The 18,364-nt window shown below is 41.8% G+C and overlaps 1 protein-coding gene across 1 annotated transcript in view; it reads left to right on the forward strand.

Moving 5' to 3' along the window:
* The first annotated feature begins 10,678 nt into the window (after positions 1-10,678).
* LOC115482408 (adherens junction-associated protein 1-like) overlaps positions 10,679-18,364 on the forward strand; it is a 192,383-nt gene continuing 184,697 nt past the window's right edge. Inside the window, exon 1 of the mRNA XM_030222155.1 lies at positions 10,679-10,737. Coding sequence (XP_030078015.1) covers positions 10,709-10,737 — 29 coding nt within the window. The 5' untranslated portion in view covers positions 10,679-10,708. The remainder of the gene's footprint in view (positions 10,738-18,364) is intronic.

Consider the following 18,364-nt stretch of genomic DNA (forward strand, 5'->3'; position numbering starts at 1 on the left):
AGATGTGTACGTTTGCACTACATTTCAGTTGGTGCAAATGCCTGTTCCTAAAGTTAGTTATGATTCCTGGGTGCCTAAGTGCAGCTTATAGAATAGTGTTTTTTTTTGTGTGCCATATATAGAATCTAACCCTCAGTCCATCTTTGGACAAGCATGCCATGCATCTTGTAACTAAATCCAGTTCCACATGCCTTATTCCACCGTTTGTTTTCATATTTTGCTCATACCTTTTGCACTTGTACCTCAAGGTGAGTTACATTCAGGTACACTGGGTATTTCCCTGTTCCTGGAGGGCTTACAATCTAACTTTGCAAATAAGGCAATGGAGGGTTAGGTGACTTGCCCAAGATCAGAAGGGACAGCAGTGGGATTTCAACCTGGCATCTCTGGTTGTCAAGGCTGGTACTCTAACCACTAGGCTACTCCTCCACTCCCTGTGATTTATCTTCAACTTAGCCATCAGTTTGTTTATCGCTGTGCTTTTATCTTACCCATCTTGTGTCAATATAGTGGAAGAGTGGCCTAGTGGTTAGGGTGGTGGACTCTGGTCCTGGGGAACTGAGTTCAATTCCCACTTCAGGCACAGCTCCTTGTGGCTCTGGGCAAGTCACTTAATGCTCCATTGCCCCAGGTACAAATAAGTACCTATATATAATATGTAAGCTGCATTGAGCCTGCTATGAGTGGGAAAGTGCGGGGTACAAATGTAACAACAACATGGAATGTTGCTACTATTGGAGATTCTACATGGAATGTTAATGTTGCTATTCCACTAGCAACATTCCATGTAGAAGCCTGCCCTTGCAGCCGTGCAGGCTTCTGTTTCTGTGAGTCTGACGTCCTGCACGTACGTGCAGGACGTCAGACTCACAGAAACAGAAGCCTGCACGGCTGCATTGCTGATCTGCAAGGGCAGGCTTCTACATGGAATGTTGCTAGTGGAGGAGTAGCCTAGTGGTTAGTGCAGTGGACTTTGATCCTGAGGAACTGAGTTCAATTCCCACTGCAGCTCCTTGTGACTCTGGGCAAGTCACTTAACCCTCCATTGCCCAGGTACAAATAAGTACCTGTATACAATATGTAAGCTGCATTGAGCCTGCCATGAGTGGGAAAGTGCGGGGTACAAATGTAACTAAAATAAAATATCTCAACTGCAGTTTGCTGCTTGTTAAGATGTTTTATAGCGTTGTATTGCTATTTGAATGTTTTAATGTGTGCCACTTAAGATATTTCATTTGTATCATGCTGGCGTGATGAGTATCATATCCATATTACATGAATGCTGTTCCATGCTGCCTATTATGGTATATCATTTGTATTATGCTTATATATATCATATTTCTGTTAAATGAATGTTCTACTGTGGTATTTTAGTATGTATATTTCTGATACTGTACCATGACATTGCTATTACTTGATTGCATTTGGTGATTTTACTTTTGTTACACTGTTAATACGATTAAGTTGTTCATGTCAAGCTATGCCTGATGTTACATTGCCTTGCATGAATCTCTTTATAAATATCCTATATAATAAAACGCACCTCCAACATTCTGAAGCTGACTGCATGGCTGAGGCATTCCTGCTCTCTGTATCCATCTCCTGAATTGACATCACGTACTTCCGGGTTCGTCACAAGCAGAAGTGACCAACCACACGAGGTTTCTCGGCTTCAGAATGTTGGAGGTGCATTCTATTAAATAGGATTGGTCAGCTCCTTGAAGCACAGCCAGAGCTCAGCATCCTGCACAGTAATGCTCAGACACCAGAGAGAGAGAGAGAAGGGGGGGGGGGGGCCTGACACCAGAGAGGGGGGGGGGAGGTATCTCTGTCACACACACACTCTCTCTCCCACACACTCTCTCACAGTCAATGCCTTTCTCACTCTCACACACTGTCTCTCACACACTCTATGTCTCACACTGTATCACATTCACTCTCTATGTGTCACACAGTCACTCACACACTCGCTTGGTCTCATACACTCAGTCTCACAGAGAGTCTGTGTCTCACACACACTCTCTCTCGCACACACTGCATCTGTGTGAAACACTGTCTCTCTCACACTGTCTCACATATGCATTTGCACGCACTCTCATTCTCACAGACACACTCGCGCCCAGACTCACTCTCTCTCTCTCACACACACACACACTCGCACATTCACTCTCTCTCACACACACAGTCACTCTCACATACACTCTCTCAAACATACACACTCCGAGGAAAACCTTGCTAGCGCCCGTTTCATTTGTGTCAGAAACGAGCCTTTTTTTTTTACTAGTGATTAATAAATCCTAATAAATAAAATATTTCAAAACCATTGATTTACCACGAGTATTTTTTGTGTGCTACCTGGTGAATATGACTGCTTGCCATATGTACTTTTAGAAATACTGCAGTGTACCCAAGGGGGAATTGTCGTCTTTTAAATGGTCTTTTTGAAATTGTGCTGTAAAAGTTGCACCATTATGCGAATGCTGAGCATCACAAAAGGAAGGTCGTTTTGCAGAGATCTTAGCATCCCGCTTTGGCCCCCTAGGGGCTCCTAATAACAGAATGACTGCAGCCAACGTTAGCTATCTTGCTCAGTTAATTATAAATGTTTAGATATTAATTGTAGTGGAATTAATGTTCTACTCATTTAGCAACTCTGAGATTCAAGCTGCTGAGATGCTACTTACATTCCCTTGCAATAGTAAGCACTAAAAAGTACATTATTTGTTCTACGTGAGATAACTAATCTTGTGAAAGATAAGGAATGCATACCTTAACTCATGTATTACAGGTTCAGTGTTATATATCCTTTTCTGCGTACTATTAAAATAATTTTTACATAAGGATATTGGGGGGGAGAAGAGATTCTATATATGGCACCTAAAACATCGGTTCAGAAATTAGTGCCGACTAAGTATATTCTATAAGCGGTGCCTAGATTTAGAAACAGAGAAACATGATGGCAGATAAAGGCCATATGACCCATCCAGTCTGCCCATCCTCTATAACCCCTAATTCTTCCTGTACCTAAGCGATCCCACATGGTTATTCCATGTCTTTTTAAATTCTGACACAGTCCTCGACTCCACAGCCTCCACCGGGAGGCTATTCCATTCATAAGTACATAAGTATTGCCATATTGGGAAAGACCAAAGATCCATCGAGTCCAGCATCCTCTTTCCAACAGTGGCCAATCCAGGTCACAAATACCCGGCAAGATCCCAAAAATGTACAAAACATTTTATACTGCTTATCCCAGAAATAGTGGATTTTCCCCAAGTCCATTCAATAATGGTCTATGGACTTTTCCTTTAGGAAGCAGTCCAAACCTTTTTTAAACTCTGCTAAGCTAACCGCCTTTACCACATTCTCTGGCAACGAATTCCAGAGTTTAATTACACGTTGAGTGAAGAAAACTTTTCTCTGATTCGTTTTAAATTTACTATATTGTAGCTTCATCGCATGCCCCCTAGTCCTAGTATTTTTGGAAAGCCTGAACAGATGCTTCACATCTACCCGTTCAGCTCCACTCTTTAGAAATCTCCGGAAGGCTGTCAGATCGTGTATTGTTTTTACAGCTTTTGGTAATGCATTCCATAGTTGCGTGCAGATGTAGGAAAAGCTAGAAGCATAGATTGATTTGTATTTAAGTCCTCTACACACCATAAGTTTATAATCCGCTCACACCTATCAAAGGTTTGGAATGGATTACATTAACAAGAAAACCAGTCCAATCAAACTGGGAGCTTACAAATCCAAGAAAGATATAATCATTAGTTACAACAAAAATAAACTTGTCACAACTTACCACTAACATGTACTTTCCTAGTTGGCACAGTGGAGGGGCATAATCGAACGGGGGCGGCCATCTCTAATGACGGCCCCGTAAAGCAGCGTACCTGACCGAATTATCGAAACAAGATGGATGGCCATCTTTCATTTCGATAATATGGTCGGGGCCGGCCAAATCTCAATATTTGGGCCGCCCTTAGAGATGGCCGACATTGGTTTTCGCCGATAATGGAAACTAATGGAGGCCATCTCAAAACCGGCCAAATCCAATCCATTTGGTTGTGGGAGGAGCCAGCATTTGTAGTGCACTGGTCCCCCTCACATGCCAGGATACCAACCGGGCACCCTAGGGGGCACTGAAGTGGACTTCACAAATTGCTCCCGGGTGCATAACTCCCTTACCTTGTGTGCTGAGCCCCCCCCCCCCAAAACCCCAAAACCCATTCCCCACAACTGTACACCACTACCTTAGGAGAAGGCCGGCCATCTCCCGAATTGTGTCAGAAGATGGCCGCCCTTCTCCTTCGAAAATAAGCAGGATAGTCACCTACATTTATTTGTGTATTATGCACATAAATGTTAAGAACACTAACGTGTATGTACATATTTGCATATATGCACAAATGCAAATATTCTACAGTACTATTCTGAAAATACCACTTAAGTTACATGGAGGTCAATTCAGTATAGGTTGCCGAAAAATAAGCCACAATATGTGGGTAAAATGCTGGGTGCTAAATTCTATTCTGTAACAGCATATGGACACTGAGATGCTGATATAAAATAGAGTGTAAGTCGGCATTTAGACAGGGGCACTTTCATCTGGTCAATGGTAGGCATAAATGTTGACGTGTAAATGTTGCACCTTGAATACTGTGTGCAATTCTACTTGCCGCATCTCAAAAAAGATATTGTGGAATTAGAAAAGGTACAGAGAAGGATGACGAAAATGATAAAGGGGATGGGATGGCTTGGGCTCTACAGCTTGGAAAAAAGACAGCTGAGGAGAGGTATGATAGAGGTATATACAGCGGCGTAGCAAGGGCGGGGTGGTGGGGGCGGTCCGCCCCGGGTGCACGCCGCTGGAGGGGTGCAGAGAGCAGCTGCACGCCTGTCAGCTCTGCTGTTTTCCTGCTCCCTCTGCCCTGGAACAGGTTACTTCCTGTTCCGGGGCAGAGGGAGCAGGGAGCCGGCGGAGCCGGCAGAGCCGACAGCCACATGGCTGCTCCCAGCAGCCAAGAATGCACCCGGGGGGGGGGGGGGGGGGTCGTGCTGCACCCGGGGGGGGGTGCGCATCGATGATCCGCCCCGGGTGGCAGCCGACCTAGGATCGTCACTGGGTATATAAAATAATGAGTGGAGTGAAACAGGTAGATGTTAATCGCTTGTTTACTCTTTCCAAAAATACTATGATTAGGGGGCACGCAATGAAGCTACAAAGTAGTAAATTTAAAATAAATCGGAGAAAATATTTCTTCACTCAACGTGTAATTAAACTGTGGAATTCATGGCAGATAATGTAGTAAAATCAGTTAGCTTAGCAGAGTTTAAAAAAAGGTTTGGATAGCTTCCTAAAAGAAAAGTCCATAAGCTATTATTAAAATGGACTTGGGGAAAATCCACTGTTTATTTCTTGGATAAGCAGCATAAAATGTATTGTACTGTTTTGGGATCTTGCCAGGTACCTGTAACCTGGATTGGCCACTGTTGGAAACAGGATGCTGGGCTTGATGGACCTTTGGTCTGTCCCAGTATGGCAACACTTATGTACTTGGGATTCTGAATGGAATCTTGCTACTCTTTGAGGTTCTAAATGGAATGTTGCTACACTTTGAAATTCTGCATGGAATCTTGTTATTCTTTAGAATTCTAGAATCTTGCTACTCTTTGGGGTTCTAGTGGAATGTTGCTACTATTTGGGTTTCTGCCAGGTACTTATGACCTGGATTGGCCACTGTTGGAAACAGGATGCTGGGCTTGATGGACCTTTGGTCTGTCCCAGTATGGCAATACTTATGTACTTATTGTAAGTGTGGATCCCGCCCATGCCCTGCCCAGATCCTGCCCAGATGTACACCCCTTTGCAGATATACAGTATCCCCCAGATTCTATGTATGGCCTGCAAATTACGAGGTCCATTTACTGAGGCACACTAACAGATTTAGCACATGTTAAATGATAATAAGCCTATAGGATTATAATGTGTGTCTTATTCAGTGCAGACTAATCGTTAACGCACCTTTGTAAAAGGACCACTAAATGTACAACATGCCCTTAAACACCAATAATTGAGTGCTAGCAACAAATTATTGAAGTTAATTGGCAGCATCTCTGGGAAAATGTGACTAAAGTCTCGGATCTAAAATGTTGAAAATGGCTAATTTTTCATATCATGGGTCCATAAGAAATCCGAAAAAAGTTATGTTTGAACTTCTGTAACTTGTTTATTTTTTTCACATAAAATGATGGGGTTTGGACTGTTGTCTGCACTTGAAAAAAGAAAGATGACAACTGCCAGCTGAATATTGATGCATAAGAGTTTACATCAGACATGGACGTTGTTTAAAAATATCATCTTGGAAGTCTAGACTAGATATATTCCTAACCCCCCAAAAAGGTGGAAAGAACACCAATAAGTGAGGTGAAAGAAGCTATTACAAACACATTCCAAAAAAATGGAAAATTGATCTATATGGATAAAATAAAGACAAGCTTTATTAGTGACAAGTTAGATTAAAACAAAAACTCATAATAAAATCATTCCAGATTCATTCGACCCGAGAAGCATATGAGTTAGTCAACTGCACCAGTAGATGATCAAAGGGCAAAAGGGGCACTCAAGGAGAGCAAGCTATAGTGAGGATTAGTCTTTATTGTGGAAGATGTGAGGGAACTACCCAAACTGGAAATGGTATTTAATGGTGACAGTTCAGAGGAACTCAAATCTCAGTGAATCTGGAAGATATAATAGGGAAACCTGACAAACTAAAGAGTAGCAAATCCCCTGGACATGATGGTATACACCCCAGAGTACTGAAATAACTCAAGAGAAATTTCACACCTACTATTAATAATTTGTAACCTACCATTAGAATAATCTATGGTACCAGAAGATTGGAGGGTGGTAAATGTAGTGCCAAATTTTACAAAAGTTCCAAGGGTGATCTAGGAAACTACAAGCTGGTGACTCTGACCCTGAACAATCAGTATTGTCTGTAATGTGGTATATAAGTTTTTTTTTAGTAATGATAAAGGCAATGGGGACATATGACAATAGCCAGGTTTAAAAAAGGTTAGCCACGTTCCTGGACGTAAAGTCCATAAAATTTATTTATTTATTTATTTGTTACATTTGTATCCCATATTTCCCCACCTTTTTGCAGGCTCAATGTGGCTTACATATAACCGTTAACGGCGTTAGTTGATTCCGGTCTGAACAAATACATAGTATGAATGAATACAAAGTGATATTGTGGTAGAATGAGGTACATGTAAGGTAGGTACAGTTGGGGGGAACTTAGAGAGGGAAAGGGGGAAGAAGAGTCAGGTAATGTCCGTCACGGTCTTTGGTTGCATTGTGTCACAGGTGACCAGGTATTTTTATGTTGGGACGGAGGGGTATGCTCTTCTGAAAAGGTCTGTCTTTACTGCTTGCTGAAAATTTAGGTGGGGTTAAAACATAAGGTAGATTTGGGGAAATCCGCTGGGGGTAGCCAGCATGAACTGTAGGTACTTTTTCAGAGTATTGCAGGTATTTGTGACCTGGATGGGCCACGTTTGCAAACAGGATATTGCCCTCGATAGACCTGTGGCCCTGTATGGCAGTTCCGATGTTCTTTTGACAAGTGCAGCTCGTCTTCAAGCTTAAGAAAAGAGCAAGGTAACCTGTTTAAACAAACGCTTTGCTTTCAATACGTCTTTCTATAATCTCAGTATTTTATAATTTCTTTCCAATATTCATCCATCTGCATGATGTATGATGTTGACAGATCTTCCATTCCGGGACGACACTCATTGGAAGTCAGTATACTCATCTACCCTCATGATTTGTCTCAATAGACCTGCTTGGGCATTTCCTCCACTAAAACTAAAGTAGAGGAGTGTGGTAGCCATGTTAGTCCATTCTTAAGGTTATCAATAGAAATCAAACAAAATAAAACATGGAAAAGAAAATAAGATGATACCTTTTTTTTATTGGACATAACTTAATACATTTCTTGATTAGCTTTCGAAGGTTGCCCTTCTTCGTCAGATCGGAAATAAGCAAATGACGAAGAAGGGCAACCTTCGAAAGCTAATCAAGAAATGTATTAAGTTATGTCCAATAAAAAAGGTATCATCTTATTTTCTTTTCCATGTTTTATTTTGTTTGATTTCTATAGATTCTACATGGAATGTTGCTATTCCACTAGCAACATTCCATGTAGAAGTCGGCCCTTGCGGATCACCAATGTGGCCGCGCAGGCTTCTGTTTCTGTGAGTCTGACGTCCTGCACGTACGTGCAGGACGTCAGACTCACAGAAACAGAAGCCTGCGCAGCCTTCTACATGGAATGTTGCTAGTGGAATAGCAACATTCCATGTAGAATCTCCAATAGTAGCAACATTCCATGTAGAATCTCCAATAGTATCTATTTTACTGTCATAGTAATGCTTGATTGTTTTCACTTATATATACTATCTGCTACCACATTTGCTTATTTCCGATCTGACGAAGAAGGGCAACCTTCGAAAGCTAATCAAGAAATGTATTAAGTTATGTCCAATAAAAAAGGTATCATCTTATTTTCTTTTCCATGTTTTATTTTGTTTGATTTCTATTGATAACTCCACTAAAACTGAAATTAGCTTGTCAAAGCTAGAACAGGTTACACAACAGAATCACCCTTTTAAGTATAAAAGTGCCAGAGGGTGAACACCAAAAAAACTGGAAGGTTTGTCTAACTCATTAACAGAACAGGACCACAGCATGAAAAGCTTCCAGATTGCCGATTCACTAAGAAAGATCCGCAACTTTTTTTTTCTTCTCTTAGGAAAGTACAAACCCGTTAGTTTAGGTCTGAAGCACAAATTCTCCCAATCTGAAACCACCTGCATTAATGCATTCCCCAGGTACTAGATTGCGAACCCATTACGACCAGTACCTGAAAAATTGTAAACCGCTTAGATGCCAGCATGAGGGAGACGAGGGACTTACACTATTAGTTCCTGACAAAAACCGATTTCAAGAATATTCACTACGAACAGTCAGATACCTTTGCAAATATTTGGTCCCAGAACAGTTCACGTACCGGATCTTGCCCCCCCCCCCCCCCCACCCACCCCTTGAACACCAGAGCCCTCGTTAGATGATTTCACATTTCCAAAAATGAGGTTGAATGATACATTTCTAAAAACGTATCGATTAAAAAAAAAAATCAGGTACCCTAAACTCTTCGAGTCTCACTCAGGCACTTTCTCTTTCCCTGCCCCCTACTCCAGGGAGGACTTTTCCTAGCAGGTTTGTTATATTTACAGATTTTTTTGGGGGGGGGGGGGAGGGGGGGTGTTTTCACCGAGGGGCAGGTTAGGACTTTGGGTTCATTAAAATTCTCCCTCGTTACTGTGGAAACCCATCACATGCATGATGCCTCACCCCCCCTCCCCCGCTATTCGGGGGCTTCCAATCAGCCAGGAATTGTTTAAACGGGGTACCGACCAGCGATTGACAGCCTGGGTTTTAAAACACCGCCGGACGCAGTGCAAATGACAGCAAACCTATGATTTTACCCCACTGGCTCGCGTCTCTGTGATTTTTTTTTTTTTTTAAATCAATGAAAAGGTTAATATCACGTTCGTGCAATTATTTGGTTTCCTGTGACGTCGATCTGGGCTGGACCGGTGGGGGGGGGGGGGGTTCGGCGGTGGAGGGTGGGGGTGCACAGACAGTGAGCTCAGATAGGCTGATTGCTTTTAAGAGCTAACGGTATTGTGTTAGCTTCGTTGCTGCAACCCACTGATTTTCCATCACCACATTTATACCCTGCCCCCCCCCCTTCGTGTTTGCTTCCTATCACTCCCTTAGTAACTATTGAATCCAGCAGTGACCCTTCCATTTCTCTGCCAATGTAACTTCGCAATTTTTTTTTTTTGCAACACCAATTTCTCAGGAGGACTAGAAAACTTCCGATCGATTCCTGGGCTCGTATTTCACTTGCTGATACCAGATCTACCTACTTCTCTTGCTGTGCTGCTTTTGACTTGTCGGGCAAACAACCCATCTGCTCTTTTTATTTTTCTCTCTCTCTGTCTGTCTCTCTCTATATATCATTTTCTATTGCAGAACAGAAGGACCAAATCGACAGCACTTGAAAAACCTAGACTCCCAGATCTTGCACAAAGAGAGAGACCTGAATCCAGGAACCAGCATAGTGCACGATGCTTCTATGCTATCTGCTTTTCCCCCTACGACTGGCTTCCAGTCCCTAGTCTGAGCTGAAGGAAACTCGGTTATCTCCTGGTCCACCCACCCCCTCGTTTTTTTTTTTTTTTTGCAAGACTAAGGCATTATACATCTGAAGCTAAAGCCTCTTATCTCGTTCTCTCTGAGGCGAAATATTTCTGTTCCTGGTTTTTTTTTTCATGCATTAATTGATCTGATTGGTGCCATTAAAGAATATTTTAAATGTTAATGTAATAATAACCCCCCCCCCCCCCGAAAAAACCTATGCAGACATGTCTTCGCTTTTGGGAGCTTATGTGAGTTCCTTACTTCCAAACAGCTGAAATGAACAAAGTCTAGCATGGAATATTTTCATTTGTGAACTGCATTTTTTTTTCTTTTTTTACATTTTTATTGTATACTGTTTTGCTTTGGGGACGGGGCAGTGCAGAAGGATGGGCGCATGAAGACCTGATCCTAATTTTTCGAAACGTTACAATGTGGATAAAACAGCTTTTAGGAATCAGGTAAGAACCCCTATGGATACCTTTTCTAAAGACATTTAGCAACTGCAGCGCCTTCGGGAGTTTTATGTAAGGAAATTCCATTTTCAGCAAGACTGTGTCGTTAACTAAAGTGAGATACGCCGGGTCTGTACGACCTAGAGAATTCGAGTTCATTATTCAGACGCAAGAATTTCTATTATGCATTAAACTGTCACGTTTCGCTTTCAAACCTAGAAACAGGTGGCGATGTGATTCGTCTTTTTGCATTTGGCTTTTTAAAGGAGCCAGTCTGCTCAGAATGAGGTTATTAAGGAAGAACAAGACTTATAGGCTCCGTTAATTATACCACCTATATTTTCATGCAGAAAAAGATGTACGTATGCGCCATATGGAAAGTAAATCGCACATTTTCAGTTTACTGCTTTAATACAATCCAATTAAGACATTTTTTTGAAATAGGGATCTGTTTCAGACAATAACGGAATCACTCGCCTGGTAACAGAGAAATACAGATCATATATTATTTACTTATTTGTCGATCTATGCTGCTAGGTACATTTAATATCTTTCCTTCATTTTAAAAGAAAGTAGTGAAAAATTAAACATTTTGGTTTGCTTGCAAAGTTTGAAAATGGTTGTAGGAAAATCCTACAGATGAAAAGTAGGACGCTTTATTTTACGAATCTGCAGAACATGTGTGAGCATGATGCATGTGTACCAGTATGGCTGTGCATGGCAATATGAACACACGTGCAAGACTGGTATAGAATGTGAGAAGTTAAACGTGCATATGTGACAGAATTTGTTTTTATTTGATGACTGAAAACATTTAGGTGTTTAGGAGCCATAGGAACAGGAGAGAGTGAAAGCAAAAGTGTTTTTCTTTCATTTGTCCACTAGGGTGCGTTAGATTCCAGCTTTGGGAAAACCCCAGCGTGGAAGCAAGAAAGTCCCTAACGAGCTAACACGGCTCCTAATAAAATATTTTATAAATCTTAACTCCCTTCAAAAGAGATGTGATTTTTAAAATTCCGCATCTTAGAGAAACAGCTAGAGCTACTTAATAAAGTAATCAGTTACAAACGCTCAGACGTTCCAGTGCAAAATAACTTTTGAACAGCATTTCAAAGTAAGGAATTGGGGAAAGGGTGCTTAGAGTAAAATACCCAAGTTAAGTTACTCTATCATGTTTAGTGAATTTGCAGTGCATTCCCTGCCTGATAAAGTGCAGTTTGTGATGCTGTTCTCTGCAAAGCATTAAGGAGCCTAGGAATCAGCTACTGCAGCTCATGTGACTCTGGGCAAAGCCACTTAACCCTCCGTTGCCCCAAATACAAATAAGTACCTGTCTATAATATGTAAACCACTTTGATTGTAACCACAGAAAGGCATGTCAAATCCCATCTCCTTTCCTATTAATCCACAGTAGCACAACTTTTTAACCAAGTTTAATATATTTGAATAGGTGTTAAAATTCCTTTTCTACCATGGAAGGACTACACATTAATCTCTCTTTTTTTTTTTTTTTGTCCTACATCAGCATTGATTCTATGAATAAAAGTGACTTACTGCAGGATATCTACTTTTTTAAAATGGGTTTGAAAATCAGATATTTTTCAAGCTTGATGAAAGGGAATTGATACACTTACTGCCTTTCTATGGTTTTTGCAAATACATTCAAGGCAGTTTACATGGAGGTACTTATTTGTACCTGGGGCAATGGAGGGTTAAGTGACTTGCCCCAAATCATGAGGAGCTGTAGTGGGAATTGAACCCAGTTCTCCAGGGTCAAGATCTACTGCACTAACCACTGGGCTACTCCTCCACTAGCAACAGTCCATCTAGAATTTCAAATAGGGAAATGGAAATGGGACTTGATATACTGCCTTTCTGTGATTTTTGCAACTACATTCAAAGCAGTTTACATAGTATATACAGGTACTTATTTGTATCTGGGGCAATGGAGGGGGAGGGTTAAGTGATTTGCCCAAGGTCACAAGCAGCTGCAGGGAGGATCAAATCTAGTTCCCCAGAATCGAAGGCTACTGCACTAGCCACTAGGCTACTCCTCTACTGCCAACTACATCCATATTCACATGACAGGGCTGATCCAATCCTGGGTTTACCCGGTTGCATGCAGAGATTTGTAGTCTTGCTTTTCTTAGAACTACAAATGCCTGAATGCAATTGGGTAAACCCAGGACCGGGTTAACTTTGTCATGAAAATTTGGAACCAGTTGTCAACCTTCAGCACAGACTCTTGGGAACGTGGCTTCTGACTACTAGATTGCTCCACCTACATTTCCAGGCAGAATGCTTCATTCAGGATGACCATTGTTACTTTTGACTGTTGGATTCCATAACCTCCAACTTAGGAGCCATCATACAAGCAAGGGAGGCTGCTTACCCACACAGAAATGTGCTGCTGCAGTTGTTTCAAACCTAGGCATTGCCTGTGGTTATTGTTATATTATCCATGGGGAGGGCTTTGGTGCAAAGCTAAAAGAGCAAATTCTCTTATGCTATGTCTAACTTAGGAGTAGCCTAGTGTTTAGTGCAGTGGACTTTGATCCTGGGGAACTGAGTTTGATTCCCATAGCAGCTTCTTGTGACTCTGGGCAAGTCATTTAACCCTCCATTGCCCCAGGTACAAAATAAGTACCTGAATATACGTAAACCGCTTTGAATGTAGTTGCAAAAACCTCAAAAAGGAGGTCAGCAACGCGGCTGTGCAGGATTCTGTTTCTGTGAGTCTGACGTCCTACGACGTCCGCGTTGCTGATCTGCAAGGGCAGGCTTCTACATGGAATGTTGCTAGTGGAGGAATAGCCTAGTGGTTAGTGCAGTGGACTTTGATCCTGGGGAACTGAGTTCAATTCCCACTGCAGCTCCTTGTGACTCTGGGCAAGTCATTTAACCCTCCATTGCCCCAGGTACAAAATAAGTACCTGAATATATGTAAATCGCTTTGAATGTAGTTGCAAAAACCTCAGAAAGGCAGTATATCAAGTCCCATTTCGCTTTCCCCCTGTCCCTTATGACATCACAATATCAGAAGTGAGCCAAGTATCGGGCAATCAAGCCATTGTGACATCACTGATGAGGTTGGTTCTTATTGGTGGAATGAGTGGAGGAGTAGCCTAGTGGTTAGTGCAGTGGACTTTGATCCTGGGAAACTGAGTTCAACTCCCACTGCAGCTCCTTGTGACTCTGGGCAAGTCATTTAACCCTCCATTGCTCCAGGTACAAAATAAGTACCTGAATATATGTAAACCACTTTGAATGTAGTTGCAAAAAACCTCAGAAAGGCAGTATATCAAGTCCCATTTCCCTCCCCTTTATTTTTAAATGAAAACGTTTGTTTGTTTATTTATGTATTCTAAGAATGCACTTTATAAATTGTTTTAGTTCTGCTGTGCTGTCCCTCTGTCCCTTGTGCAGCAGCTGCTGCATAAGCCATGCCACCATTTTGAAATACTGTACACGTACTGTATGAAGGTCGATTCAAAATTATCCAAAATGTCAGATTCTCCTTGCCTGCAACTTTGGATTTTACAGGAAACAAGGAGGGTTTCATTTTTAATTAGGAGTTTGACATTTCAACCAGGCAACCACATTTGTTATGCATATACGGAAGGTTGCATCACCTAAAATCTTAGTACAGACAACAGAAAGGAACCTCTAGTTATTTCTACAACTCTCATAAAATCATATGGCACTATGCAAGGTATCTGTATATTTAAACTTGGCTTTCAGAATCTGTGTGTTAGAATACAGATATCACCAATAAATGCATTTCACGTCTTCCTCTTTTATAGGATTTAATCAAAACAGCTTAATTAAAGAAAAATGAATAAAGCACATAAAAAAAATGAAAACCAAAAACTTTTCATAACAATTTACAAGACACATACAATATTAAAAACATACAAAGGACATAAAAGAGATTCTGACAATAGACTAGGTGTGGGTCCTGGGCCAACAATCCCCTTACAGAACCAACCATTCAAGCATATTGAGACTGTGCACAGACTGTAAAACAACAATTCTCCCAATCCCTACTTTAATCCCAGCTCCCACCCAGCTCCCAGCTTCCCTCCCCTGTTAATTGATTATCCCTGAACCTCCTTATACAACGCCTCTCCTAGTCATTCTGATGAAAACAAAATCTTCCCACTTTATTCCTAACTTGGACATAATTTTGTTCTCCCCTCACATCTGTATGAAGAAGGAGAATAAACTACATTAAGTGGATATTGGTATGCAAAGTACTTAATGACAAACATACGTCCTGTTCAATTACACGTCTATATCTATATTATCTTGTAAGTTTGACTTTTCTGGGAAAATTCAGCCAGTGGCACATTAAATGCAAGATGAATGCATGATTGTTCAGATGTTACATGTATCACCAGCTTTCTAAAGATATATCTGAAGATGGTTCATTGAAACCTTAATTGCACAGAATGCATTGAGGTACATAGTTGGCAGGAAACTATTTAGATCTGCAAACTACTTTTTATTAGTCAAACTAATAATGATTAAGACAGATCACTTCCATGAATACAGTTGTAAGGGTTTTTGCTGGTGCTGGTTGGACTAAATTCAGCTAAAACTCATATGGTTATCTCTAACCGAAACTTATTAGCCACAATAATAGCATAAAGCTTAACTGTGCCTCTTTACAACCATTCAAAACTAGTAATTTCATAGCTGGAAATATAGATCTTCTGGTGTTATATAATAACATGTTACTTTGTAGACACTGGAAAGTCTTCTCACGTATGTATTTTGCTGTAGCTGCCATACTGTATTGCTTGCCAATTTAAACTGTTTATACAAGTGAAGAGGTATTTGGATAGCTCCTGGCTTTTTTATTTTTGGACTGAAAAAGATGGAAAGCATAACGAACTGACCCTTTGTGTTTCTGGAAGGCGCTGGTGGCAGTGGAAAAATTCTGGCACTCTGTTTCTTTCTCAACAGGTGTGTGAGAAGCGGAAACAGGCATTCAAACTGGTTATGACTGAAATGAAAATTATGCTATTTACTAAACTCTGTGTTGACTGTTAATCCCCAACAATTTACAAACGTGATACCTTGCAATGCCTCTTTGGGGAGGGGAGGAGGCAGGGGGTTGTTGGTGGTGGGTAGGTGTGTGTGTTGGGGAGGGGGCTACAAGCATGCATAGCAAGAGAAAATAAATGGTGATATTAAATACCTTTGACATCCAAATGCTTCACAGGATAAATTTTACTCATGTACATTGCACTTCCCATTGATTTCACGGCCCAGGAACCAAGGGAGGGAAGGGAACATTCATATTTCTTCAGAGTTAAATACAAAATCTCTAACAATATTTAGTCATTTCTTTCCCTTTTCTTTTAACTATGATACCAGATCTAGGGAACAAGTTACATTCACAGCACATCACATGTCACATGTAGGGAAACGTGGAGGGGCATAATCGAACGGGGTGCCCAAGTTTTCCTGAGGGTGTCCTCGCAGGACATCCCTGCGAAGGGGCGGGGAAACCCATATTATCAAAACAAGATGGGTGTCCATCTTTCGTTTCGATAATACGGTCGGGGATGCCCAAATCTCAACATTTAGGTCGACCTTAGAGATGGTCATCCTTAGAGATGGTCATCCCCGGTTTTCACCGATAACGGAAACCAAGGACGTCTATCTCAGAAACGACCAAATCAAAGCCATTTGGTGATGGGAGGAGCCAACATTCGTAGTGCACTGGTCCCCATGACACGCCAGGATACCAACCGGGCACCCTAGGGGGCACTGCTGTGGACTTCATAAATTGCTCCCAGGAACATAGCTCCCTTACCTTGTGTGCTGAGCCCCCCAACCCCCCCCAAACCCACTTCCCACAATTGTACACCACTACCGTAGCCCTTAGAGATGGAGGGGGGCACCTAGATGTGGGTACAGTGGGTTTCTGGTGGGTTTTGGAGGGCTCGCTGTTTCCTCCACAAGTGTAACAGGTAGGGGGGTGGGCCTGGGTCCGCCTGCCTGAAGTGCACTGCAGTACCCACTAAAACTGCTCCAGGGACCTGCATACTGCTGTCAGGGAGCTGGACATGATATTTGAGCCTGGCATAGAGGCTGGAAACAAATATATTTTTGGGGTGGATGGGGGTTAGTGACCACTCGGGGAGTAAGGGGAGGTCATCACTGATTCCCTTTGGTGGTCATCTAGACATTTAGGGCACATTTTTGTGGCTTGGTCATAAAAAAAAAGGACCAAGTAAAGTCGGCCAAGTGTTCCTCAGAGACGCCCTTCTGTTTTCCATTATCGCCCATGTGTTAAGCATGCCCCAGTCCCGCCTTTGCTATGCTTCCGACATGCCCCCGTGAACTTTGGTCATCCCCGCGATGGAAAGCAGTTGAGGATGCCCAAAATCAGCTTTCGATTATACCAACTTGGGCGACCCTGTGAGAAGGACACCCATCTTCCAATTTGTGTCGAAAGATAGGCGCCCTTCTCTTTTGAAAATAAGCCTGTTAGACGTCCAGGTTCCATTATAGAATGCCAGCATAACTCAGTACTGGCATACCTAACATTTAGTCACCCACAATTACACCAGCCATAGACTTGGCAAAAATGCAGGTTAAATGCAGCATGGGCATGTATAACATCAAGTATTCTGTAAGTTAAGGGCTAGATTCTCTATATGGTGCCTAAACAATCGGCACCAAAAAAATACCTGCTTAAATGGTATTCTGTAAGCCACGTTGAATGTTCAGCATAGGTTATAGAATAATAATTTAATCAGAGAGATCCCACATAACTTTAGTCATGGCCATTTCCACCTCAAAACCACATCCTTGATTCTTCCTGAAATGCCCATCATCCTCCCATTTCCACGCCTCCTTTTTGGGACCACCTAACTTTATGCATGTTAGTCCCAATTAAGTCTGACTAGTGCCAATAATTGCCTTTTCAAAACCAATTATTGGCACTAATTGGCTCATTATTCAATTAAATTGTGCACACAAATCCGGAGCACACTTAAGTTTGCACGTGTAATTTTTGGTGACCTTTATAGAATCAGGGGGTAAGCGTGAAACTGGGAGCACTGCCCATGCTCCGCCCATATGTACACCTCTTTGCAAATATGTGGTATGTAAAATTATGTGAATATTTACAGAATAGTGTTTAGGCTCCTTGCTGTCACTTATGCACGTAAGTTCTAGTTTCCTAGTATTTTTGCACTCAAGAGGCACACAAATAAAGGTGTCGAGGTTATAGAATTGTCCTTAAAGTTTATTCTGCTTCACACTTGCGAAGGGGGCTAAAACAATGAACAGACAAGAGGAAGCTCACATTGAAACCCAAAAGGGATGAGGAGGAATGGAGAGGCAGATGAGAAAATGGGGCCAATGCCAAAATCCATGATAGTAGAGTTACCCATCAATGGCTGAGTGCATGGCTTCTATTGCAATAATGAACGAGAAAGTAAACCGCAGCGATGCAGTAAGCTAATGGAAATTTCAAATGTATAGAATTTGTGTGCTCATTGGGGAAGCTTGTCAGAGGGGCTGTGGGCATGACCGATGAAAAAGGAAGCATGGGTACACGTCTGCAGATGACCCAGAATGTTGTTCTTGCAGGTAAAAGTTTTGTGAGGTTAAT

The sequence above is a fragment of the Microcaecilia unicolor genome, chromosome 13 (assembly GCF_901765095.1).
Source record: "Microcaecilia unicolor chromosome 13, aMicUni1.1, whole genome shotgun sequence".
NCBI classification, from domain to species: domain Eukaryota; kingdom Metazoa; phylum Chordata; class Amphibia; order Gymnophiona; family Siphonopidae; genus Microcaecilia; species Microcaecilia unicolor.